Source organism: Nyctereutes procyonoides, unplaced genomic scaffold, assembly GCF_905146905.1.
Source record: "Nyctereutes procyonoides isolate TBG_1078 unplaced genomic scaffold, NYPRO_anot_genome, whole genome shotgun sequence".
NCBI classification, from domain to species: Eukaryota; Metazoa; Chordata; class Mammalia; order Carnivora; family Canidae; genus Nyctereutes; species Nyctereutes procyonoides.
The window spans coordinates 1,518,533-1,545,942 of NW_026575037.1; the positions used below are offsets into that span (position 1 = coordinate 1,518,533).

A 27,410-nucleotide genomic window follows, 5' to 3' on the forward strand; every position below is an offset into this window, starting at 1 on the left:
ACTTCAAAAGAGGTGAGTGTAGGGTCAGGCCACCGAGCGTGAGTGCACAGGATTTCCGCGGATTCGTCATCCCCCCACCCGGATTCTCCACCTCGGGGCTCCCCTTCTGCTGCGTTCCTCTTCCTTGCACCTTCAAAGCCCAGACGCACTGCAGGATCAAACTTGGCTCACCCCCAAGACTCCCGGGCCCGAGGTCACTGAGCCCCACGCCACGTGAGTGCAGCCGCGCGCCGGCGCCCACAGGGTCTGGCCGGTTCAGAGGCAGCAAACGAGTGCCCAGAGCTCACCCAGCCGTGCCCCGCGGGTCGGTCGCCACCGTCCCTCCCACCCGCTGGGACGGCAGCTCCGTGCCGGGGGCCGGCCGCCGGGTCCCGCCCCGCCCTTGGCCCCGCCCCCTCCGGGCCCCGCCCCCGCCAGGCCCCGCCCCTGGCCCCGCCCCCTCCGTGCGCGGCCTCACTCGGCGGCGGGCAGCTGCGCCGCCAGAGCCGAAGGAGGTGGTTGCTGCCGCTGCGCCTCCTCGTCTTCCCGCGTCACCGCTGCCGCCATGCCCGGAGGTCTCCTTCTCGGGGACGAGGCTCCCAACTTCGAGGCCAATACTACCATCGGCCGCATCCGTTTCCACGACTACCTGGGAGACTCGTAAGTGGCCACCTCGCAGCCCTGCGCTGTCCTCGGGTGACGCCGGGCCTCGGAGGTGCCTTCCCTGTTGCTCCTCCTTCCGTCCTCCTTCCCGCTCGCCGCCCGCCTCCTCCCGGCACCGGTTCCTGCACGTGCCTCCGGCCGAGTGGCCCCCGCCCCGCGGCGGCCGAGCGCTGGACACCCCCCTCCCGCCGCCGGCGGCCCCCGCGTGGCTGAGCTGGCTCCTCGGCGGGAAAGGGGGAGGGGAACGAACTGGGCTCCCGCGGGTCCGGGCCCCCGAGGCGGACGCGGGGGGCTGCCTGCCGCCCTCTCTCGGCCTGGCCCCGCCGAGGCCCCCCGGGGGCAAGGGCCGGGCGGCATCAGCGGTCACTTCCCGGGATTCGTGCCCAGCGCCGCACCTCCCTCCCTCCCTCTCCCTCCGTCCCTCCGTTATGGAATTTGCTCCCTGGGGAAGGTGGGGGTCGAGGCCAGAGTCTGAGGTCACTGCTGCTGGCTGAAGGTTTCCGATGGCCCAGCGGGTTATCATCGGAAGGTCCTGCTCGCTGCAGTGGCCTTTGCAGGCTTCTGCTCCCTGCAGTGGCGTTTGCAGGCTTCTCGGCACAAAACGTACAGTTTAAAGCCACCAGCAGCCAAATAATAACTGGCTGAGAGACTTCTTGTCCAGAGCCTCCTCCAGTGGCTGGCACAGGATTTGATAACAGCTCCGGGAGGAACCAAGAACACTGTGTATGTAGGTGTGTCCTTCATTCCAGAACTTGCAACATTTTGAGGGAAGGGCTTTCTGAGCTTGCTCAGTGGCCGGGGCGGGGGCGGGGGCGGGGGCGGGTCCTTGTCCGTGCCGCGGCGGGCAGGCCTGCAGGCTATCCCGTGCACTGGGACGCTCGTACCTCCCGGCTTTTGAGACCCTTTTGTTCCTCAGTGGTGTGCCCCTCTCCTCTTCCTCCCCCTTCTGCCTTGCTTCCAGCACGTGGCCTTGCTGGTAATAGCCAAATCTGGCCTGGGAGTCACACCATTATGACTAGGAGTGAATTGATGTTGCCCTGGGCTTTATATTTTACAGCTCCTGAATCAGGCTTTTTAAGTTGCTTAGTTTTAATCTGAAACATCCCAGATATGTCTCATTATATTATGGTTCTGGAGTTGCAGCAGCCCCACCACACTGGTTTCTCTTTTTTTTTTTTTTTTTTGATTATTGAGGTACAATTGACTTACAGTGTATATTAGTTTCAGGTGTACAACAGAGTAATTAGACAATTCTATACATTATTCAGTGCTCATCGCAGTAAGTGTAGTCACCATCTGTCACCATACATTACAGTTTTATTGGCTGTATTCTCCATGCTTTACTTTTCATCTCCATGACTTCTATATTTTATAACTGCAAGTTTGTGCCTCTTAGTCCCCTTCTCCCCCCACTTGCTCTGGCAACCGTGGTTTTCTGTATTTATGAGTCTGTTCCTGGCTTTTCGTGTGTTCAATTTGCCCTGTGATGTAGTAACACTTAACAATTCTTCCATGATTTGTTATCCTTTTTATTTAGTGTCCAGATGTATGTGTGTGTATATACAGAGAAAGAGAGGTTTATGAGATTAATCAATGACTGGACAGGGCTATGCAGAGAACCTGGGAGAGATTCTTACATTTTAGGCCTGCATATCCCCTTACAATCCCCTAATTCCATTGTCCAGCCACTGATTAAGGGAAAAGCCAAGCTTTGTGAAAGAGAAGATTAGGCTAGAAAAAAAAAAAAGATGAGAAATGGAACATTCAGACTGTAAAGGCAGAAAATAACCTCAGAAATACAGATTGTGTCCAATATCATAATCTAGGTATTAGTATTTCTCCAAAAGTCCATGGGATTTTCAGAGTATGTTCCTTCCCATTCCCATCGATAGCTCTCACCCACATATAACAAAATCTTACCAGAACTCTTAGATTGTATTGATTAAAGTATTAACATAAGTATATTTACTATAGCAATAATTATAAATGCTGTCACTATTTAAGCCAGCCCTAATTTGGGGGGTTTCTGTTGTTGTTTATTGGCCCCTGGATCTATCTCAATTTCATTAAAAGTGGTACCTTCTCAGGGAACCACCAGTAGGAAGATGAGAAAAATACCTGCATCTGTAACAAGTGGTATAACAAGTCAGCCTCAGATCAGGCATGGGGTAGTATTCCCTACCCTACCCCAAAGAGAAGTTGGAGCTCTTTATATAATAATAGATGGATTTTGCCTAATATAGTTTTTTCCAACTCTGTTCTGTGGGTGATCTCAATTCGGATGCCAGTTTTTGATCCATGTGTGTGTGTTGTGGAGGAAAAAAATAAGATAATTTCAGACATTACAGGTATCTACTACCTCTGACAATTGGAAACAACTAAGGGGTTGGATGCTGCATTTGATGACTTTAATCAGCTTTATCACTGTTTTTGTATGATTGTGGTAGAAGCAGCTTCTTTACCCTACGTTTTCACCCCAAAAATGGTGTTTTCTTGGGATTTTCTGGGGGTTAGTGAGTGAGGACCCTTCCCTTAAAGGAGGAAACTTTTTGTCTTTTGGAAATAAGGAAGGAAATGGAATAATGTAATTAAACTACTCTTTAGGAGCACAGTAGGGAGACTTAGAGGGGAATAGTAAGACATTCTCAGAGTTACCCTATTCGTAGCCACATGGCAAACTGGAGTTTGGCTTCTGAGGGAGGCAGGATGTGAAGTGGCTTAAACTTAGTTCCTTAGCATGATTCAGCAAAACACTCTTGACACACGATGGAAAGAGTATGTCTAATGCTGAAAATTCATCAATCCTGTAACGACACAGGAAGAAATGTCCTATTTATTTTTTTCTCATCTTCTGTAGACTTTCTTTTAAGTCTCATCTGACCCTCAAGCAGATCGTTTGCCATAGAACCCAAGGCCTAGATTTTACGTAAACCTATGTTATTTCTTTCAAAAGATGTTTGTCCCTCTTATTGCATAAAAAAGTAAGCATACTACAATCCTCCAGAATCTTAAAAATATTGCCTCTCGGGATCCCTAGGTGGCGCAGCGGTTTGGCGCCTGCCTTTGGCCTAGGGCACGATCCCTCCAGGATCGAATCCCACGTCGGGCTCCCGGTGCATGGAGCCTGCTTCTCCCTCTGCCTGTGTCTATGCCTCTCTCTCTCTGTGTGTGTGTGACTATCATAAATAAAAAAAAAAATTTAGAAAAAAAATATTACCTCTCTCTTCACAGGCTTGCCCAGGTCCCTCTATTGTTCTTGTAGGAAGGCTTTTCCTTTCCTGAAGCCTGGGAGTCCAAGTTGATGTCCCAATATGCCCGACTCCAAACAAATGCCTGACTGGGAAGGAGGAACCCTTGTTTCTGCTTTTGTAACTTGGCAAACTTTGAGAGATCAGCTTGGCATCTAGGCTAGATTTAGTAATCTAGCTTAGGATCCTGGTTTAATGTAAGTCAACAGGGGTTATGGCAAACCGAGTGTTAAGTTTTCCTTTTCAGTCAGAGGAGTAGTTTCTATTGCAGAGGAGAAGAAAATAGTAGTCCAAAAGTTCTGGTGACTTCGATTGAAATGTGCTTAAAATCTATGCACAGTGTTGCCTTAGGCAAGGATGATTTAGATGCTAGAATTTATATAAGAGTCTGTAGTTGTAACAATCTATGGTAGGCTGTCAGTTTTCTGCCCACTTGATCCTAAAGCAAGAAGCAAGACTGCAAATGAAGAGACAGGTAAAACTGCAGTTGTTTTGTCAGGTTACAAGGATTGTGTGTCCTGTTTGGCAGGCTAGGTCAGTAAAGTCCATTTACAAAAGTTTTTATATCCATTCACTACAAAGAAGCCAAGTGTCAACTTTAATTTTACATATAAATAGGGGATAGAAGCCTATTTATTTCAGATTACATAACCTGCTTATTTTCGCAGTCAGGCATTTGTTCGGAGTGGGGCATATTGGGACATTCATTGTTGAAGCTGAATATCAGGGTCTCTCTGCCTAGAAAGAAAGTAGAAGTGAGTAAGAAAGAAAAGTAATTGTCCTCATAAACATTCATTTTTGACCTAGGATTTGTGATTTCTTGTTCTGCATGATGGTAATAACCTCTCCAATCATTTGTGACTTCCTTTTCCTTTGTTTCAGATGGGGCATTCTCTTCTCTCACCCTCGAGATTTTACCCCTGTGTGTACCACAGAGCTTGGCAGAGCTGCAAAGCTGGCACCAGAATTTGCCAAGAAGAATGTTAAGATGATTGCCCTTTCGGTGGACAGTGTTGAAGACCATCTTGCCTGGAGCAAGGTATAGTACCAATTGGCATGTGCTTTGAGGTTATAGATCAAGTTATAAATTACATAGAGTAGCTTGGTTTGGATTCTGTTTAATTTTTTATTTAAATTCAATTTAGTTGTATTCTTAGTTTCAGGGATAGAATTTAGTGATTTATCGGTTGCATGTAACACCCAGGGCTCATCACATCAAGTGCCCTCCTTAATGCCCTTCATCCAGTTAACTGCATGCCTGATCCACCTCCCTCTAGCAACCCTCAGTTTGTTCCCTAGAGCTAAGAGTCTCTTATGCTTTGTCTCCCTTTCTGTTTTCATCTTATTTTTACTTCCCTTCCCCTATGTTCATCTGTTTTGTTCCTTAAATTCCACATGAGTGAAATCATATGGTATTTTTTTTCTGACTGGCCTATTTTACTCAGCATAATACCTTCTAGTTCCATCCATTTCTAGTTGCCAATCTTACAAATGGCAAGATTTCATTCTTTTTGATGGCTGAGTGATATTCCATCGTATATATTACACCACATCTTCTTTATCCATTTATCTGTTGATGGACATCTGGGCTCTTTCATAGTTTGGGTATTGTAGACATTGCTGCTATGAACATTAGGGTGCAGGTACCCCCTCAAATCACTGTTTGTATCCTTTCGATAAATACCCAGTAGTGCAATTGCTGGGTCATAGGGTAGTTCTAGTTTTAACTTTTTGAGGAACCTCCATACTGTTTTCCAGAGTGGCTGCACCAGTTTGCATTCCCACCAACAGTATAAGATTGGTTCTGCTTTCTCTGCATCCTTGCCAACATCTGTTGTTTCCTGAGGTGTTAACTTTTATAGAGTAGCTTGGTTTTTTGAGGTAAAGGTACAAGTAACCTCAGTTTCAAACTTCACCTATTATCTGAAAATCTGACTTGGACTGTATTGTGACCTCCTCCTTGCTAAATGCAGTGTTCAGTTCTCAGCCCTAATCTTTCTTGGCCTACTAGCAGCCTTCAACCCACTGATCACTGTATATTCTGAAACATTTTACCCTCTTGGCTTCCAGACACAACATCTCTAACTATTCCTGCTTATCCTCAGACTGAGCCCCATCATTTTCTAACTCCTGATTTATGCTGACGTTGCCCTGGATGCATTTCGTAGATGCCTTCTCTTTTTATCTACACCCTCCCCCTGTTGAGCTCATCCACTCACTTCTAAATGCTGTGATGCCCAAATTTCATCCGCAGGCCAGACTCCGCTAGCTTCCAGACTGATAGAACCAGTGCCAGCTCAGCCTCTCCCTGGGATGTCCTGTCATCTCACACTTTATATATCTAACACTGGGTTCCTTTTCGTAATCCTTTTCATCTTAGCTAATGGACACTACAGTTTCGTAGTTGCTCAGGCAAAAAGCCAGACGTCTTCCTTAATTTCTCTGGTTTTTCCATGTCCATGTCTGATTCATCAGGAAATTTGTCTACCCCACCTTTAAAATTATCCAGAATCCTATTTGGAAGACCCTTTCCCCAGATATCTTTATAGCTTGCCCTCACCTCTTTCTGGTCTTGACTCAAATGACTCCTCCTGAAAGCCTTCCATGGCCTCCTTATCTAAGATTATAACTCCCCTCCATACTGCCTAGCCCCCTTTGATTGTCTCCTTAGCACTTGTCACCATCTAAAAGAAAATGCTCTGCACATTACCAGTTTCTTTTGTTCATTTATCCACACCCACCAGAGTGGACGCTCAGTAGGACAGATTCCCGTTCTGTGCACTGCTAGACAATATTTGGCACCCAGTACATTCTAGGCAGTCGGTCTATACATGTTGAATGCATGGCCTGAAGGAATTGTCTGCTTTCAACAAAAGGATTGACTTGGACAATAAATGTGATGGTCGAGGCTTAACTCAGGAACATTCTGATGACTTTGCTACAACATGCCACTAAATAATGCTGATAGGTAAGTTTCGAGGGACACTTAGGCATTATAGCAAGCACTCCGCATACAACTGGATAAAAGATGTGGTCCTGACTTGTGAGTTGGCACCTGGGGCTGTATCCCTTGGCCATCTCATGCTAATTAATTCTGTGTCTGAGATTAGAAGAATGATATATAGGAGAAAAGAGAAGGGCATTGCTCTTTCTTGGGGTGGGATTTTTTTTTTCATTCCTTACTTCTGGCTGTGACTAATGGCTACATTTCTACAGCGTTCTCTCAGACCATTTCTCATTCATTCCTGGGAGCAGCCCTTTACAGGAGGCGTAGTTCTTGTTCTCATGTACATAGATGAGAATACCTTCTCCTCCCACCGAGTCAGAGGGACTTGCTCAGGATTGTCCTGCTGGAAAATGATCACAGTCAGAACTTTATACCAATGCTATTTGTGATACTAAATGCTGGAGGGTAGGCATTAGCCAGATTTAGGACAGAATAAAGCCAAAGTATGGTTCTTTGGCATTCTTGGATGTAACATAATGCCCATCAGGAAGTGGCAGTGTTGACCATTATTATGGTATAGCAATCATTAAAACTAGAAATCACCAAAGGAAGAGCATATCACCTGTCATGTGACACCCTTAAAGTACAGCAGTGTGCCCAGCTTCATTTTTAGCTGGTGAGCTTCTGCCTTAGAATTTTCACAACTGCAATTGCATTCAATAGGAAACAGGTCCCAACTATCAGAAGCAGTGGCCAAACTTTGACATTCAGCTGGTTAAATAGGAAACTTTAGGGTGCCTCTAGCATGAAGCCATTGTGATTGCTTTTCAGTTGTGATGACCTGACAGGGAGCCAGTGATAAGAGAAGGGAAATTGAGATAATAAAATTAAGGAACAGGTTAAAATGCCTAATTATCCATTTCAAAGTTCATCGATACCACTCTTATCCTGTCATGTCTGTTGAGAAATTAGATTCTATAACTGCCATGACATTAGCCTGTTTTACTTTTAAGACTCCACATAATACATAGACCTTATTCCAACTTTTTTTAAAGATTTATTTTATTCATTCATTCATTCATTCATAAGAGACAGAGAGAGGCAGAGGCAGAGACACAGGCAGAGGGAGAAGCAGGCCTCATGTAGGGAGTCCTACGCGGCACTCTATTCTGGGACTCCAGGATCACACTCTGGGCCGAAGGCAGGTGCTAAACTGCTGAGCCATCCAGGAATCCCCCTTATTCCAACTTTATATCCTCTTTTCTGCTACTTCTTAAAATTCCACCAAGCTAAGTTACTCACTCTCTTCCCAATTACTTACATGCAGACTTGTCTGCATGTTTCATTAATACTGCTCCCCTTACCTGTAAAAATCTGATCCATTCTTCAAGTCCCCAGGTAGATATCTTCCCTGAAGTCATAACAAACTGGGCAGACCTACAAATTGGGGACATTAGTATTCTTTGGCATTGACAGTCTATCATTTAAATATTAGAGTCTTGCATTTGCTGCTATTTCATAGGGGAATCATCTTAACCAAAGTAGAAGTTTTCTTTGAAGGCAAGAAGTGTGCCTGACTCATCCACATGTACTTGCTCTAGTGTTTACCCCACTTTAAGTGCTAGATCAATGCTTGATCAAATAATTAAGCTAGATCCCCCGCTGCCGCCCCCCGCCCCCCGCAAAGGCTTCTAGGGATAGGAAAAGAAGTGAATGAGGGAAGTTTACTAGGAATAAAGAAGAAAATACATTACTGTCTTTCAGTTGAGACCTGAAATGCTTTGTGTTCTGTGTGGATTTCACTCTCGTGTACATTTACCTCTGCCTTTCACCCATAAAAAATTTACATTTTACTGTCCTTAAAGTATATATTCAACTCTCCATTCTTGGGTTTGTTTTAAGCGTTGTGATTTTTTTTTTCATTTCTTAATAATGTTCCTTAATTTTATTATCTTAACTTCCCTTCTCTTGTCACTGGCTCCCTATCAAGTCATTGCCTTACAGTAGCATAATGTCTGGGTCAGGGTACTTAGAGGGCAGGCACTAGATCTATAGAATTATCTTTGCATGTGGCATTATTTCTAGATGTGATGGACTTAATGAACCCATTATTTCTTTTTTTTTTTTTTTAATAGATTATTTATTTATTTATTTACAATAGTCATACAGAGAGGAGAGAGAGGCAGAGACACAGGCAGAGGGAGAAGCAGGCTCCATGCACCGGGAGCCTGACATGGGATTCGATCCCGAGTCTCCAGGATCACGCCCTGGGCCAAAGGCAGGCGCCAAACCGCTGCGCCACCCAGGGATCCCGAACCCATTATTTCTGATTGTATTTACTTGTTGTGTACCAGAGGTACCTTGTATTAGGATCTAACTACAGTATTTGACTTTTAAAGCTGCTTTCTTTCTTGCTACTTAAAGTAGTAAAAGTGTGCCAAATTTTAAGAGAACTGGACATGAAAAAGGTCTATGGTTATAACCTAAGGACTCTACCATACTGTTCTGTCAAGACTGATTGGAATGAGGGGTGTTCATTCATTCATTTCCGTACTCAGATTGCTTAGAGAAAATTATGATTGTGGTCCTCTTTCCTGTCTTACAAGACAATAGCTGTTAACTGATTGAATTTAGAAGATGTGTTTGGTTTAGAATTCTTTTTCCTCTTTCACCTGCATTCAGGATATCAATGCCTACAATGGGCAGGAGCCCTCAGAAACATTACCTTTCCCCATCATTGATGATAAGAATCGGGACCTTGCCATCCTGTTAGGCATGCTGGACCCGGCAGAGAAGGACGAAAAGGGCATGCCTGTGACCGCTCGTGTGGTGAGTCATAGAAATCCGTTATGTAGTCCTCAGGACTGGCCAGGTGCTATGTCTAACTGAGGGCTTGCACCAACTCCAGGAAATAAGGAAATATCTTCAATTACAAAACAACTATATTAATGGCAATATCACTGATCATCTGTACTGCTAATGAAAGTAAAATTTTCAGCTAAATTTTTTAGTTGCTGAATTTGACACCTTGGAAATCTACATAAATAAGTAGTTATTGTAAGATGTCATCTGAAAGTGAAGAATCTTTTCTCCAGCTCTCCTGACAGCCCTCTCTTTAAAGTGGTGGGCCATACCGTTCTCCATAAGGCAGCTCTGGTTTGGAATTCCTGTTTGTTCTGTCCGTATCACTAGAGAAGAAACAAGGCCTCATCTGCAAAAATGTACAACTATCTGAGGGACCAGTATCAACTCCCATTAGTATATTTTTTAAGATAATCATCCCTAGTTAACCTTGTACCTTCCTGAAGACTTTCCTGGATTTCATTTTCATAACAGTTTTTCTTACTGAAACAGCCAGAACCAATAGAATTCCCTTCTAAGTTTAGAAAAATAACAGGGAACATGCCTGGCTGGCTCAGTCAGTAGAGCATGTATGTGACTCTTGATCCCAGGGTTGTAAGTTCTAGCCCCACTTTGGGTGTAGAGATATTTAAAAATAAAAAATATATCTTAAAAAAAGAACAATAACAGTATAGATTCTATTTACCTTTTGCTTGTCCTTTTTTTTTTTTTATTTATGATAGTCACAGAGAGAGAGAGGCAGAGATACAGGCAGAGGGAGAAGCAGGCTCCATGCACCAGGAGCCCGATGTGGGATTCGATCCCGGGTCTCCAGGATCGCGCCCTGGGCCAAAGGCAGGCGCCAAACCGCTGCGCCACCCAGGGATCCCCCTTTTGCTTGTCCTTAAAGTATATATTCAACTCTCCATTCTTGGGTTTAAGTTTTGTGGGGTTTTTTTTTCATTTCTTAATTTTATTATCTTAATTTCCCTTTTCTTATCACTGGTTACCTATCCAGTCACTGCCTTACAGTAGCATAATGTCTGGGTCAGCCACCCGGATTAATAGTTTGATGTATTCTAGATGTTGAGGGAGGCTGGGAGGGGTGTTTTGGTTGTTTTTGTTTTTTGCACCCTTGCACATTTCTAATGACTGAAGAGCTTTCAAAGAGGTTTAATATCAAAAACACTTAAAGAGGGGCCCCTGGGTGGCTCAGCGGTTGGGCGTCTGCCTTTGGCTCGTGAACCCGGGGTCCTAGGATTGAGTCCCATATCGGGGTGCCTGAAGAGACCCTGCTTCTCCTTCTGTCTGTGTCTCTGCCTCTCTCTCTGTGTCGCTCATGAATAAACAAAATCTTAAAAAAAAAAAATACACTTAAAGAATTCCTCTATTTATGCATCTGTGTGCTTTGCAGGTGTTTATTTTTGGTCCTGATAAGAAACTGAAGCTGTCTATCCTCTACCCAGCGACCACTGGCCGGAACTTTGATGAGATTCTCCGAGTAATTACCTCCCTCCAGCTGACGGCAGAGAAGAGGGTTGCCACCCCGGTTGATTGGAAGGTAAAGTTGTTAAAAGGGCAGATACCCAATTTGCCTTGCAAGGCCTAAGGGCCCGGTCTCTAAATGGCTGTCCTCGGAGTCTTTGTTACATGGGGCTTTATGTCTGGCATGCACACACAGGCAGACTTTTCCTGCCTGGCTAAGCTTCAGATTGGCTGTGAGGCCACTGTCAAGATCTTCAACACCTTTTATATATAATGCAAGTCCCTATATTGCTTTCTAACTTGTAGGCCATTTGATCAAATTAATTGGTGAGAACGATTCCGTTTCCTAATAAAAGATTTTTTTTTTTTAAACCTTCAACCCTTTTAAAAACTAGGAAAATAATGGCAAAATATTTACGGCTAAACTTAGATTGGCCGCTTAAGTCATGGCTAGAAAACCACATGGTGTATTAATGTCATGGAACATTTCGTTTCTGGTAAGCTTCATTCAGTCTTTTAAACTCAAGTCGGATTCTTGGAATCATGTTCATAAACATTTAATCTCTAGGATTTCTGCAAAAGGGAGGACAGGACATCACAAAAAATGTCGCTACATTTTTAAACACGTGCTAATCTGAATGCCAGGTTGTATTGGTTTTGTTTTTCCTGACCAGCAAATCATTTAAATTCTGTGCCCATCCACTGAATATGTATTTATTGAGCCCAGGCAGTGGGCACTGGGATAGAGCAATGAAAAATATCGATATAAATGTAAATAGAAATCCCTGCCCTTATAGAGCTTACAGTCCACTGGGTGGAGACACACAGTCAGCAAGTTTCCAGTGCATTAGGTGACATTGAACATGACAGAATAATCAAGCAGAGGTGGAAAGAACCAGAACACGGGTGGGAGGGTTGGTTTTATAATTGGCTGTCAAAGAAGGCCTTTTCTGAAGGGACTTTTGGGAAGGACACGAAGAAAGCAAGGGACCAAGTCATGCATATTTGTGAGAGAGGTGCACTGCAGGCAAAAGGAACAGCTAAAGAAAGTGAGCTTGGTGGGTTTGAGAAACAGAAGAAAAGCCAGTGTGCCTGCAAGAGAAGGAGCAGGAAGTGGGGCAGCCGGAAGGACTCAGAATTAAACCTTTGCAGGTGTTTAATGCCAAGCCATCACTGGGTTTAAAATCAGATGATTTCTTGTTAAGATGGGAAAGTAGTTCCCTCAGGAAAGTGTCAGAGATCAAAACAAAGTTCTTCAGAGGGGGAGAGTAAACCAATCCAGAGTTCTTCTCATTTCATTTTAACTTGAATTTCAGTATTCTCAATGTCTTTCAATAGGATGGAGACAGCGTGATGGTTCTTCCCACCATCCCTGAAGATGAAGCCAAAAAACTCTTCCCTAAAGGAGTCTTCACCAAAGAGCTCCCATCTGGCAAGAAGTACCTCCGCTACACACCCCAGCCTTAGTCTCTCCGAGGAGTCGGTGCTGGAGCTGTTGGCGTAGCTCAGTGAGCCAGAGGATCCCAGCTGCCAGTCATGTTCTCCTGCAACTGTTCCGTCAAAACATCCTGGGGTGATCACAGCTAAGGCCTTTAGGTTGCTCTACTACTGGCTTATTAAATGAAAATGGCACTAAAAATTTCTTGGGATCCTTTACTCTGTGCCTTCACCAGCATTCATCTCTGTTCATATACCTTAGCATTCTCCGCTGACTCTCTTTGAAATATAGTCTGTATGAGAGGCTCTGATCTTGGATCTTTACAACATTTGGGATCATTGAGGTAGTATGGTTGGAAAAGCCTGCTTTGTTCCATCGTAGAATGACTATCCATTTTTTTAGCTGTTCTAATCAAATCCAGAACTTGGGGTACAGATTTCCTCTGTGATGAGTATTTAAGATGTTCTTCACTCTTCAGTGTTTGGATCACAGCAGGGGCAAAAAACCTTTCGGTTCTATACTTTTTCAATAGATAAGTGAGATGAACAGGGGGAAGGATCTTTAAATACTGTGCGATAAAGAAAATCTTTCAGTAAATTTCTACCAAAAGAAGGAGGCTATAGGAAAGGCTCCACTTGCCTGCCAGGGAGGTGTACCAGAAGGTGTGAGCAATATGACAGTGCCATGTGCCTTTCATACAAAGTATTTCCATATGTTGGTCTGCTCTGCAATGATGGACACAAGCAAGGGCACACCTTCGAGAGAAAGGAGATGATGATGGAAACTTTTTTATAGAACTATTCTTGCAGTGAGGGGGTTGAGTCTTTTTTCTGATTCTTGCTTTTGGGGGATCAGCAAATAAATTCTTTGTTAAAACTGGACCAGAGAATTCTGTTGTAACGTTTTGAAGTACTAGTTTAGACTCTCCTGCACGGCAGAGGTCTGCTGGAATTGGCATTGGTACTTACTTTTCTCCAAAGGCAGATACATAAAATTTCATACAATGAAAATGGAAGAGCAACTGATGAACAAGTGATTTCACCACATCTCTTGGCCCGCTTTGGTCCTTCCTATTATTTCCCTGGGTCCTTGTGTTTGTGACTCCTGTATAAAGAGCTCTCCTAACATATTACTTTAATTGCATTACTAGGCTTAAGAATATGAATCTTGAGGAAAATGTACATCTGTGCTTTTCTGGAAAGATACTAAAGACTGAGAACTCATGGTCTCTCAGACTTTTATTAGACTGTGCTAATATATCCTGGGTTTAGAAAGAAGTATATATAATATATACTATACCTGGTATAGTCTCTTGTATGTAGCCCTTTATATTTGCATTGAATATAATAGTGTAAAACATGATGCCCAGTGCCAGGTGTTAGACAAGTCATTAAGTCTTCAGTTTCCTTGAATTCTCCACATGTAAAATCCAAGTGAAACCAGGAAGGTTGAAAATGGAGTAAAAATCAAAGTTACCCAATATCCTGAAAAATGCTGGTGTGAAAGACAAGCAGACTGGTGCCCTGCTCTTGCTTCTTCAAGTCACAGTATATTTTGCCCTTAAAGAACTAATACCTGGTCCTCTAGAGTATATCTCCTAATATCCTAATCCTTGGATCCCTGGTCTCCTGTCCCCTCCCCAGCTATTAGATTCCTCTAATAGCTGTTCTCTTCCCTTGGCTGTTTGATTCTGCTAGTCCTTGTTTCTTGGAAAGGCTGGCTTCAACTTTCTTTCATGGTGACAGTTCAAAGTCTAAATCTCCAACATTAATTATCCAGACCTGAGTGTTGGTCTTTACTGACCGATGGAACATGTGCCATTGAATATCCAAATTCAAAATCAAGTTGGTCAACTTTCCACCCAGTAAATCTCCTGCCCCCCCCCATTGCTCCCTCAGGCACCCAAACCTTGGTGTTTTGTTTGGCCATCTCTCTGTATATATGATATAAAGACAATGAAAAAGCTCAAAGGAAAAAGGGGCCACGTACCCCCCAAATCGAGTTCTGGCTCTGTCACCACGCAGCCATGAGACTTTGTGAAAGTATATTTTTCCAAATATAAAGTAGTACATAATAAATATGTATTTCAAAGGCAGAAGTGATCCTAAGTATATCTTTAATACTCTAGTGGGCATGGAGAGTAGAGCCTCCCTATCAAGAGCTGCTGCTGTCAATTTTCATGGGAGAACAGAATAAATTGCATCCTGCATTCAAAGATTTATCAATGGGAAGTGAATATATGACCATCGTGACTATGGGAGAAGCATAAGGAATCTGAGAGGTAGTCTATGGACTTTGGTGGAAATATACCACTTCTACAATTCTCCACGTGGTGAACCTGGGGCTCCTGTGTGCTTTTGTCACAAGTCTGATCTCACTTCTAACCTGCACCCTAAAAGTAGGAATCTTCATGGTGATGCTCAGCAAAGGGGAAGGAACCAGAATGGTGTGTCTAAATGACCAAGTCAAAATGCCAATTGGGTGCAACGAAGTGGCTGGTATAGTTGTTTACTCCCTCTGACTCCACCTCTTTAGGGCAATGCAAATTGAAGAAATACAACTTTAATTTTAGCTTAAAGAGTGTGTTAAATAGATAAAAGGTTATTACCACTTTCTTGGCAGTACCTGGCTCAGAAATAGACAAGTGATTCAATTCTTGGGAATGAGGATCTTTAGAGTTTCTAGAAGAATTCTATCTCCTGACAGCAGTTGGAGGCCTTTTTTTGTTTTTTTTGTTTTGTCTAGCACAAAACATGAATCCTGAATTGGTCCTGGCAGCATCTGATAACCTGGGAATGGGGAACCATAGAATGAGGCTGTAAAGGTCAACAGCGAAGTGGAGAGAAAAAGCTCTGAACCTTCATCATCTTAGTCCACCAATTGTGAGCCTGTGCCAACTCTTGACTTACGGAGTATATAAAATAATAAATTTCCTTAAGATTTAAGCCTTTTGAGTTGGGTTTAGGCCAAAAGCATCCTAAGTGATATATATGGAATGAAGTAGTGTCCTCTAGTTCTTTCAGATACTTGGTGATGTGCCTCCTAAGCAAGACTAGTGCAGACTAGGGTATCTCAAGTTTCAATATTCAAATTCCACGAGGAGTGTTAGCTACCCCCAGAGACTGACTCTGTAATTGGCCACATGTTCTTCATTTGTAATACCCAGGTGATTATGAGGCAGAGACGAACAGATATTGCAGTTGTTACCCAATATTCATTTACCCCTTATTTTTGCTAAAAAACACCCAGATTGTATCCAGGTGGCAAAGTGAAGTGGCAGTCAAAATTCATCTTAAGGTGATAGGATTGGGCACTCATAGTGCTGGCCCTCTTGAGGTCCATTCCTAAATAAAAGGCAAAACCTCATGAAGAGAAAAACCCCTTGCCCTCCTAAAAAGCCAATAGGTTTCCCAGAGGTACAGATGTCAGTTTGCCAGCCTGAGACTCAAAGTCACAGGCCAAGGGTCAGGGAAGAGGCTGCAGCCTCCCTCCATGGTAACTTCCGCAAGCAGCTGCACCTGCCCTCCTCTGCCTATTTCCAACATTTTGTTACCCTAAGAAAAATGAAGCCTCAGGTGCCTGGGTGGCTGTCTATTAAGGGTCTGCCCTCAGCTCAGGTCATGATCCCTGAGGTCGAGCCCCACATGGGGCTCCCTGCTGAGCTTCTCCCTCCCCCTCTGCCCACTGCTCCTACTCCCCCTGCTTGTGCTGTGTCAAATACATAAATATTTTTTTAAAAAAGGCAGAAGAAAAATGAAGACCTTAATAGAATAAGTAAAGTGGATGAAAGGTACAGCATAGGGAATATGGTCACTGGTACTATAATAGCATCATGTGGTGACAGGTGGTAGCTACACTTGGGGTGAGCACAGCATAAGGTTTAGAGAAACTGAATCACTATGTTGTACACCTGAAACTAACATAGCATTGTGTGTCGACTCACATAATTTTTTAAAAAGGAAAATGAAGCCTATGTAATGGGGAACAGAAGGCTAGCTGGGGACAAAGCACAAGCTCACACCCCACAAACAACCTCCACCCCCCGACCCTCCCTGCCAGGTGCCCTATGTGTGATATTTCTCCAGAAGTTCCAATTGTCTTCCTGTTAATGTCTTGCTAGAGGGAAAAACAACCTTAACTTGACAATAGCAAGGCCTCCAGTATCCTGTGAGTCCTCTTTAACAGATGAAAATCCTTTTGAAACCTCCCTTTTCCCTACGTCCTCCAACTACCAAGTATATAATCAGCCACCCCTCACAACCCTGGGGCAGCAGGTCTTTCTGCCCACAGGTCCTGTCCCCAGTCTTTAATAAAACCATCATTTTGCACCAAAGACTTCTTAACAATTCTTAGTCCTATTCTCAGGACCCAACCCCACCAAACCTCACCTATATTCCAAAACTACTTCATACGTGGTTCAGTCACAGTGGTCAGATTCCTGTATGTACAGCCACATCCAATATTTTTTGGCATGCTGGTGATCGCAGTCCAAACTGCCCTGTTATGCTAGGTGTCCAGAAGTTTCTAATAAATAGGTAGGCCTGACTTTTCCCCTTACCTTTTCTTCTATTCTTACCTCTATTATGGTTTTCCGTAGAGTAGAGAACCAAATATCCTTTCAAAATCTTGTTGAAATGAAAAGGGATAATGGATTCCAAATAATAAACCATCAGACCATAAAACTAAATTTTATTTGACTTTTAAAAAGAAATTGAAAAGTGATACCAAAGAGTATTATGCACTGTAAGATTGTTAATTTCTCCTAAACTTTGTTTTCAGTAACTAAGATTGTGAAATACAGTTCCATTTTTCAACATTTACTAAACTGGGGAGGGAGGGAATAACGTTTCTCTGGAAAATGTTAGGCACTAAGAACAAATCAAATAAATTATAGGTCATGTGCTTTAGTCAGTAATATATCAATTATACAATGCTTTTGATAACTTTTACCCTCCTAAAAGAGTAGGCCATAAATTATATTATTATCCTGAAGAATTTATGAACATCTCAAGGATAATGCAACTGCTTAAAATTGGAGCTTTTCCATCAACTGTAAAATAAATACAGCAGTTAATTGTTCCAACAACTTTTTTTTTTTTTTTTTTTTTTTTGTTCCAACAACTTCTAAGTAACCTCCTCACCAGGTAATCCTTCAGCACTTAGGCCAGGTGTTAGCTCAGTCTTTAACCTGACTCCACATACCACATTAGCACCATTAATATTCTTTTCTAAAATGGGATGCACTTTCCAACTATAAAAGAAACTCAAAAATATTAGACTATAAGCATTTCAGGAAAAACAAACTACTAAATGCAATCAGAAAACTTACTGAGAATTTTCTATTTTATCATCTGAAACATTCCCTCTCAACGATTTTTGATATTAAGGGCTGTGAGACACATGTGTATCTCTACCGTCAGACATCATCTTGTAAAGAGATACTACATTAATTCAGTAAGTGCAGTCAGACAAAGGTGCACTTCAGGAAAAGAGAAACGTCAAGAGAGTTGAATTCTAGTTGTTTGTGACCGATTCCAAGATAACGGGAAATTTCTTTCCTAAAAAAATGATAATTTTTTTTAAATAATGGGGCCTGGAAAAGATAGCAACAATGAGGAGTCATTTGAGTCAACTACTTGACTCCCAACTAGGTTTCCCATTTGTGAAATAGGGTCCTTTTAAGAAGTCTCTGAGGAGAGGATGACCCTAGGAAGGCTACCTAAAAGAACTAAGTTGTTCTCTATAAGGAACCATAAGTCATACATTTGGTCAATGCAAACTTCCTTCCCTCAGCAAACACACTGTACACCACCCTGACTGTCATAGATGACTGTGCAGACCCAGAATTTCTATTAAAAGGGTCTTAGGGTGACTCTGGTTGGGGATGTGGTGAACCAAGGAAGTTCTCTTGAAGCTGTGTAAGTGCTCTCTTGGAGAGCATATTTATTTGGGGTGACTTTGCAACTGGGAGAGAGAGGGTGCTGAAGGTCCTTGCAGCCCATCCCGGACACCATTGACTACTCCCTGGTCTACCTGTGCATTTGTCTAGCTAGCAACCTAGTGCCTGTGAGAGCCATCTTCTCCGCTCAGCTGTGGGCTTGAGCCCAAATGAGCTCTTTGAGGGGCTCTGACAGGGACTCCTTGAGTAACTAGTCTCGTAGGTCCCCTACTGCCAAGAATTACCCCCACTCTGCCTTGCCCCGGTGTGACCAGCCCTCCCTTCTCCCACTCTACACATGATTTTCAGCACTTCTCAAGCTTTCCAGATTTGCCCTGATTGCTGAGGAAAACAAGCAAAGCTATCAGGGCAAAATTTAAGTGACTCTCCATAATAAATGGTTTGAAGTCTCATTTGAGTCAACTACTTGACTCCCAACTAGGTTTCCCATTTGTGAAATAGGGTCCTTTTAAGAAGTCTCTGAGGAGAGGATGACCCTAGGAAGGCTACCTAAAAGAACTAAGTTCTCTATAAGGAACCATAAGTCATACATTTGGTCATTTATTGTAAAAATTCAGACAAGTTTGTCACCCTACTCCATAACATGTTTGTTTTAATATAAAACATTTCAAATAACCTAATGGTTAAATGAGTTTCCTCCCTTTAAAAGAGCATCAAATAAAAGAGATACTCTAGGAAGATGCTCTGGATCAGGCTGTGTGGCTCCATATACCCGGGGGCACCACAAATCCTCAGAGAAGGCACACTCTATAGGGAGGAGCACAGGCACATAGATGCTCATGTCTAATTGTGAATGGCCTGACCCTCCCCATCCCTAAGGTGCCCAGTAGACTGGGGTCCTGGGGCAAAATCACATCTTTCAAAGACATTCTATCATTTTAATTGTTAATTCAAGTAAGCTTTATCCCAATTTTTCCAAATCCACGAGCTGCCACTAAGAGTCTCTTTTCTCACCACCTACATTTTGCTACTACTAGGCTTTACAACCCATTCCACTTATGTAGTTAATATTCACAGTAAGAAAAATCGAATCCAAGTGTCAAGTTTATTACCTCATATTTTCTCTTCCAATTATATTCTCTCTGGGACATTCGAAGACCAGTGCTGACTGAGCCAATCCAAACACATGCATCAGGCAGAAAAATGAAATTAGGAATTTAAGAGTAAAGGTAGCAGAAGAATATTTTGAAATATCAATTTTCTTTCACCTAGTAGGTCTCCCCTTTCCCTTCTCCCCTTTCAAATGGGCCCTTTAATTTCTTCCCTCAAGGAGGCTTGTTATTAGGCTCCCAAGAATCCCACTCAAGGGTTGACAAACTCAAATGAGAACAGGCAGGTCACACAGACAAGGAAGTGGGCCATATCTAAGACAAGAGGGTGGGGTGTGGTCTGTGGCAAACTGCACAGCATGTGCTTCCCCTTTACTCAGCTCTAAGTGTTACCACATATAGGAATGAGGACCGAGTGCATGCTTTCTGAGTTTTTCGAGAAGAGCTCAAAATCTGGATTTTTTTTTAATGTGAAATTTTTAGATTTTCCTACTTTGCAACTTTAAATTTTTAAAACAAAACATGTATGTGGACCAAATCTAGTACAATGGTTGAATCCAGTCCATGAGCCTAGCATTTGTGACTTTTGTCCCAAATTCACTGGAGAATACAGAGTGATATAGTACCATCCATCTAAAAATCACCGATTGCAGAGAGCCTGAAGAAAGAGAGGCCTAGAGGCACAGGAACAGTGGAGACCTGTGCCCTCCTTCCTGGAACTCCTAAGATCTTTGACTCGGTAGCCCTTAGGATGCCCCAAGGGGGCTGGCACTAGGCCCTGAGTTCAAGCCCTCCTATGGACTCCTGTGCCCTAAGAGTACTCTGGAAGCTGCAGAGTGGCAGACTGAAGACTCTGAGGGCTGAAGTAAGGATTATTTCAGTGTTCACCAGCTTGAACGGGAGACCTGGAGCAGAGGGGACTCCCCCAAAATCAGGTGCTGCACATGACCTCAATACAAAGCCTAGAAGTAAGCCACAAGAATGTCTGAGGTTGAATTTGCTTCTAGGGTAGAAGTGGAATTACTTATTGAATGTCTTTCTCTTCTTCTCACAAGGGCAGACACTTTGGCTTGCTTGCCATCTAGCACTTAGCACGGAGCCCAGCACACAGTGGGGCTGCATTTTAAAAGAATTGTGCAAATGAGAAATGAGATATAAAATAATAATGTCACTTTCTGCACACAATTGGAACCCTCCCCCACCCCAAAATGAACAATTCATGAAGAATTGATTGCTTGACCTCTAAGCTGACAAATCCTGTGAATTGGAAAGCCTGGATGGTACCAATTAGAGAAGCACATTAAGGATGACTATTTTCAAGCAGGGGCAGTTGGGGAAATGGCAACCCTGGGCTTGGTAGACCAAGAGTCCTGAGCTTTAATTGAAAGATGGGAATGCATTTTCTCTAGAGCAAAGCTTTCCTGCCTCATCTTCTCAGTATACTGCTTAGCACCATGATACATGCAGTTGGGCACATTTAGTGACTGTAATTACTTAGTAACAATCAAAGTGCACCTCAGGCAAGACAGTTGAGTTGTGGCTGCAACTGTGGTTTAGAATATTCAAAGAGCATGGGTCAGGTTCCATATTCCCTTCAGTTGTTGGGAGCACACCAGCTCTCCAAACCTGGACCCACTGTTAGAGTCTATGCCCTCCCCGTTGTCACTCTGGCCCCAACAGCACTCTGTGACCTCAGCCTCCCAGGACTGGAACAGGGTACAACATGGGAGCTGCTCTCTGCCAACACGGATGTGAAGGGAGGGACCTGAGAGAGAGAGGAGCCAGCTGGATTTCAGTGTCTGGAAGACTCTGGTAGATGACCTCCCAGAAGTAATATGGCAACCAGGGTGGGCCCAAGGATGGGGACTGATGATAAACTCATACAATACCCTTGAGTCATTTTTTTAGAATTAAATGAATTTTGCATGCTTTCCCTATCACTAATGGGCTGCCCTTACCCATGACTTTGGGGTCATCAGTATTTTTGGCAGGATCAGATGCTTGGACAACCAGCAGCTTGCTTAGATCTGAAGTTCCCTGAATCTAAAGGGAAAAAGTCAAAACTATTCAGAAGAGTATCCTTTGGTGTCTAAGCTGCCTGCTTCCTAACCTTTTCAAACAATATAAGAAATAAGCCGAAACCCAGAACTGGGCTTCCAGCCTAAGCTTTCTATCTTTTTCATTTCAAATCCCCTTTCATGTTGTTTCATGTAGTTTTGGACCAAAAAATTATCTTTTACATCTTTCGACTTTCTACACCTTCCTTATAATCAGAACGGACGTTCAGAGTTTGGAAAACAGGGAACTCCCCAACATCCATAGAGATACTTGTACCCCTACAGTGATGTGCAAGGGCTCTGGGCCCAGACTTCCCAGGCAGCAGGACTGTTCTTTCCTTAGAACATTCACCCTGTGTGCCCATCAAAATCTCTCCTCCCAGAAGGCAAGTAGCATACATGTAACAATTATCACTCTCATTTCTAGACACCAGATACCATCTCCCTCGATCCTCACAAGAACCTTACCAGATGGCTGCTGCTGCTGGCCTCATCTTACTAATGGGAAACTGAGGGTCAGAAAGCAGCTCATCTCTGCTCACACACCAGTGGGCACAGGGGTCAGGCTTTCAACCCAAGTGTGCCTGACTCTAAACCTTGGTGTCTTAAACTAAACTATGAGCACTGCTCCTACTGTTCCCTGCCTCGCCCTCACCCCTTCCTTCAAAGCTAAAGAGATTTTCATTTTCTATTAGAAAAGCATTTAGATTATCATCACCCTCTGAATTACTGAGAGGTACAAAGATAAGAATGCTACAAAAGGGACAAATGCACTTTTTAGGAAGTTTACCCACTTTCCCAGGACATAAATTTTCACTTAACAACTTTTCCTTTAATTGATAAAGAGGCAGCAAGCATCTCTCCCAAAGAGGAGAAATATACTAGCAGATGAGAAAGATGCCCCCTCTTCTCACTCCCTCTGGGGAGAAAGCAAATTCTGGGTCCTCCTACTCCTGGGCTCCACCTTCCTGTCACCCCATCCTGTTATACCCTAAGTGTTCACACTCTCCTATTCCTTACAGAGGCAATGGAATGGTGAGGCCCAGGGCTCACTCTCAAGAGATGCTCACAGCCCCTAACATGGCAACAACATGATGTGGCCCCTCCTCAACTCCCTTCTTACTAATCAGTACAGACCCTTCAGAACCACACTGGTGTACAGTGTCACTGCCTCCGTGTAAGGTAGGGAAAATATACCTCTGTCCCTCCGGAGGCACAGCCTCACTCCAGGGCAAATGGCTTGGCATGCAGAGAGCTTGGGGATTCCAGCCCCCTGTGCCCCCTGGCCACATTCTTGGGTAGGGCATAAACTGCATAACAGTAGAGAAGCCCTGGGCAGGTTTTGACTGTTTTGTTAAGGTGAGAACTGCAGGGTCTTTCCATGTTATATTTCTTTTTAAAGTGGTAGGTTGAGTTTGAAAGTCATTTATGGGGCACCATGGAAAGCAAGCAACTCTTTAGAAATAACTGTCCTTACCTGCTCACAGGTTTTAGGCAAAATGCAAGGTGCAAGATATGGTACCTCTGTCTTAGTATCAATTACACTGCCATACACAATAATGACGAATTTCATGGTCACATTATCAATAGTCATTTCATTATAGCTTGATAAAGTCTCCACGTATGCCAGATTGAACGTCACACACTTCTGAAACTCTAAGTCCTACAATAGAATTACATTTTTTTCTATAAATCATGCTAAATGACACATGAAATCAAGAAGAAAGCAAATTCACTGATTGAGCTGAGTCCTTTGAGCATGTCAAAGGGCATTTAGACCCGAGGACCAACAGAATTTATCTAGAGTTCAGAATGACCTCAGACAAGATTATGAACTCAGGGTCTTTCTGTTGTTACTATTAGTAGTCCTGATTATGGCTGTCCAGCCTTACGTACAGGCTTGCATGAGCTCTCAATCCATCTCAGTAGGGTGGCCAGTTATGCCTTGTGGATTCAGTTTTATCCAGCAGTAAGCAAATACCCTACTGGGCAAGTGAACAAACAATAGCAAAAGCCAAAACAAAATAAAGTAATACACTGAGTCTGAATCATACATCAAAGTTCAGAATAATAGTCTTTAGAGCTGGAAGGGAGCTACTATATATGGATTGAATTGTGTCCCCCCAAAATTTATACATTGAAGTTCTGAGCCCTGGTACATTAGAATGTGACCTTATTTTGAAATAGGGTCATTACCACTATAATTGTTTAAGTTAAGATGAGATCATACTGGAGTAGGGTGGGCAAATAATCCAATATGACTGGTGTCCTAATGAAAAGTGGATCAGGCGCCTGGGTAGCTCAGTTGGTTACATGTCTGACTCTGGGTTTCAGCTCAGGTCATGATCTCAGAGTCAGGAGATTGAACCCTGTGTGGAGCACCATGCTCAGTGGGGAGTCTGCTTCTCCCTCTCGCTGTGCCCCCCTCCAGCTCATGCTTGAGTGTTCTCTCTCTAAAACAAACAAATAAATAAAAAGGAGAAATTTGGGAGCATGTGGCTGACTTAGTTGGTAGAGCACATGACTCTTAATCACAGAGTCATGAGTTCAAGCCCCACCCTGGGCATAGTCAAAGTGTTAAATAAAGATTCTCTGGGGGAGTAAAATCAGGGTAAAAGGCTATTACATCTTCTAATGTTTTGGATCTGTATTTTCTGTAATACAGATCTAGAATTTCTATAGATAATGAATATGCATTGCCTGAGAATTTTTTTTAAAAAATGAAAGGAGACGCACCTGGCTGGTTCAGTCTGTTAAGTATCTACCTTCAGCTCAGGTCATGAGGGTCCTGGGATTGAGCCCCAGCATCTGGCTCCCTGCTCAGAGGGGAACCTGCTTCCCCTTCTCCCTCTGTCCCTCCCCCCATTCATGCACATGCTCTCATATTCCATGGTCTGGATATGCCACAGTTTATTTATCCATTTATCTACTAGAGCACATCTTGGTTGGTTGTTTCCAAGTTTTTTGCAATTATGAATAAAATTGATAAAAATATCTGTGTTCAGATTTCTGTATGAATATACATTCATTTGGATAAATGACTCTTTGGATACTGTTTACTGGATCATATGGCAAGGGTATGTTCAGTTTTGTAAGAAGTCTCCAAACTGTCTTCTGAAGTGGCTGTACCATTTTGCATTCCTACCAACAATAAATGAGAGTTCCTGCTGCTCCATATCCTCACCAGCATTTGAGGTTGTCAGTGTTCCAAATGTTGGCTATGCTAATAGGTGGTAATGGAATCACATTGTTACATTTTTCTCAGAACGTAGGATTGTAAAAAAAGTTTACTTGCCATCTATATATCTTCTTTGGTGAGATGTCTCTAAAGATCTTTAGCCCGTTTTTTTTAGTTTAAATGCATTCTATTTTTAGACAACCTAAATGAAATGTTTTTTTTTCTTAAAAACAATGCCTCCGCTTTAAATAAATCAAGGTCAAAATAAATGAAGAGCTCAAGATGACATCAAATCCCATTTGTCTAAGTCCTGGCATTGTGTAGATGAAGAGCTGCAGCCAGTTATGACAACAGGTGATATATCCAAAGTAATAGCCAAATTTGTTAACATTTTTCTATTTCTGAATCTTAAATAAAATCATATGGGGTCATCCTCACAGTGGTCCAGCAGAGCAACCATGCCATCTGGAGTCATGTTTACACCAATAAAGAACTGATCATTTTTGAAACTAGCAAGGATGTGCTTGATTTGTTCTGCAGCCCCTGTCATAAAAGGATTTACTCTTTCTGGCCTCTGTTCCTCAAGTTTGCCTTTGACTGATTTCATATAATCTTTAATGTACTTGTAGGCTTCTTTTGTGAAGCTGGTTTCCTGCAAGTGATGGTTCAGGACGTATCAACACCAGTGATGACCGTGTTTTCAGTACCTTTGCCCACCGGGCCTTCGGCGGAAGCATTTCCACCAATGAGTAAGTCATCAGTGTTACCCTGTGTCCACCGACCATCTTTCCCCTCTGCCTCCAGGTACAACCCTTCCGTGATCAGCCAGGTCTTGCAGATGTTGGAAAACATCTCATCATGGCTGATGAGGCCCAGTAGATGAGCATGAGGACGGCTGGAAAGAAACACTGGCAGCACTAGCTTAACAGGAACCAGGAGCTCTAAGCAAGTTTGGCCAGAGGGGCTCTAGGGTGGGGGGTGGGAGGAGAAGGGAGTTGGGCTAAAACTGGCCCATTTTTAAAAAATATTTTATTTATTCATGACAGAGAGAGAGAGAGAGAGGCAGAGACACAGGCAGAGGGAGAAGCAGGCTCCATGCAGGGAGCCCAACGTGGGACTCGATCCCAGGTCGTCAGGATCACACCCTGGGCTGGCTGAAGGCGGCGCTAAACCGCTGAGCCCCCCCCCCCCCCCCCCCGGGCTGCCCAAGGCCCATTTTTTAATTGGATTATTTTCCTATTGTTGAGCTTTATGAGTTCTTTGTATATTTTGGATGATAGTCCTTTATCAGATGTGTCTTTTGCAACTATATTCTCCCACTCTGTGACTTGTCTTCTCATTCTCTTGAGACATGCTAATTTTTTAGCCCAACATTCATATCCAGTCTCTCACTGCAATGAACATTGTTGAATTCCAGGTCTGTCACTTCCCTAAGTTCCTAACTTATAATAGGGGGGCTCAAACAATTCTTAAATAGGATATAAATATGGATTGTAAATTATGCCAATCCAAGAACAGACTTGAGTTACTACTTGTTGGAGAAAAAGTTCACAAAAGGGTCTTAGCCACCCCAGTAAAGAGTTTGGAAAGGCAAGAGATTTATATTAACAGAGGTAGATTATAATAAACACCACCTCAATCAGTCCTCACTCAGGTCGTGGGAAAAGCCAACAAATAGCCAGCCCAAAGAGGAAACTCAATTAGCATCTCCCTGGGCCTGAGCAGATTGGCTCATAATGCTTGAGATTTTGAGCTTGAAAGCAGAAGTCATTATCTTTCTGTGTATTAGTGAAAAAGGATCATTATTTCCTTCAGACACCTGCTATTCCTCTTGTATCCCTATTGACAGAGTTTAGAGCAGTGGTTTTCATCATTGGATACACTTTAGAAAGACCCAGGGGGCTTCTTTTAAAAATGCCAAAACCCAGACACACAGGCAAAAAACAATGAATAAACAACAAACTTTATTACCTCATTCCAATTAATGCTTACTTAGTTCCTGGGAATCTACCTTTAGTATTTGCTGAATCTATAACGTTTTTTTTTTATTTTTATTTTTTCTTTTTTTTTAAGATTTTATTTATTTATTCATGATAGACATGGGGTGGGGGGCAGAGACACAGGCAGAGGGAGAAGCAGGCTCCATGCCTGAAGCCCGACGTGGGACTCGATCCTGGGACCTCAGGATCATGCCCTGGGCCAAAGGTAGGCACTAAACCACTGAGCCACCCAGGGATCCCCCTATAACTTTTTTTAAAGGTATGACTGCAGGTACCCTGGGAAATTAGCTGTGACGAATGGATTGACAATCTGCAGGAAGTCAGGACAAGAGTGGCTAAAATTCTAGAATCTCATTTTATTTTTTTTAAGTTTTATTTATTTAAGTAATCTTTACGCTCAATATGGGGCTTGAATCCATGACCTGAAGATCAAGAGTCACACACTCTTCCAACTGAGCAAGCCAGACACCCATAGAATCTCATTTTAGAAGGTCACAGTCTTAATTTCTCTGTCCCAAAAATATGAGATGCATTTTATAAAAAGTAAATAAAAGTTCATTCATATT

The 27,410-nt window shown here is 43.1% G+C and overlaps 2 protein-coding genes and 1 pseudogene across 2 annotated transcripts in view; 1 reads left to right on the forward strand and 2 right to left on the reverse strand.

The window, feature by feature from the left end:
- The first annotated feature begins 445 nt into the window (after nt 1–445).
- PRDX6 (peroxiredoxin 6) lies at nt 446–13,482 on the forward strand. Its single transcript, XM_055319451.1, has 5 exons — nt 446–639; nt 4,773–4,929; nt 9,520–9,666; nt 11,093–11,239; nt 12,502–13,482. The coding sequence occupies exons 1-5, from the start codon at nt 545–547 to the stop codon at nt 12,628–12,630; spliced, it is 675 nt and encodes a 224-aa protein (XP_055175426.1). The 5' UTR covers nt 446–544; the 3' UTR covers nt 12,631–13,482.
- Nucleotides 13,483–21,171: 7,689 nt separating this feature from the next.
- SLC9C2 (solute carrier family 9 member C2 (putative)) overlaps nt 21,172–27,410 on the reverse strand; it is a 92,589-nt gene continuing 86,350 nt past the window's right edge. Inside the window, exons 24-26 of the mRNA XM_055319023.1 lie at nt 23,144–23,329; nt 21,568–21,652; nt 21,172–21,374 (exon numbers count right to left, since the gene is read on the reverse strand). Of these exons, the coding sequence (XP_055174998.1) occupies nt 21,172–21,374; nt 21,568–21,652; nt 23,144–23,329 (474 nt within the window). The remainder of the gene's footprint in view (nt 21,375–21,567; nt 21,653–23,143; nt 23,330–27,410) is intronic.
- Nucleotides 23,593–26,820, reverse strand: LOC129505934 (translationally-controlled tumor protein-like; annotated as a pseudogene).

Bases quoted from the DNA above. Each gene is read 5' to 3' on its own strand.
- PRDX6 (XM_055319451.1), top strand. From the start codon at position 545: ATGCCCGGAGGTCTCCTTCTCGGGGACGAGGCTCCCAACTTCGAGGCC. The intron at 640-4,772 runs GTAAGTGGCCAC...CCTTTGTTTCAG, and splicing joins CACGACTACCTGGGAGACTC to ATGGGGCATTCTCTTCTCTC. The intron at 11,240-12,501 runs GTAAAGTTGTTA...GTCTTTCAATAG, and splicing joins CCACCCCGGTTGATTGGAAG to GATGGAGACAGCGTGATGGT.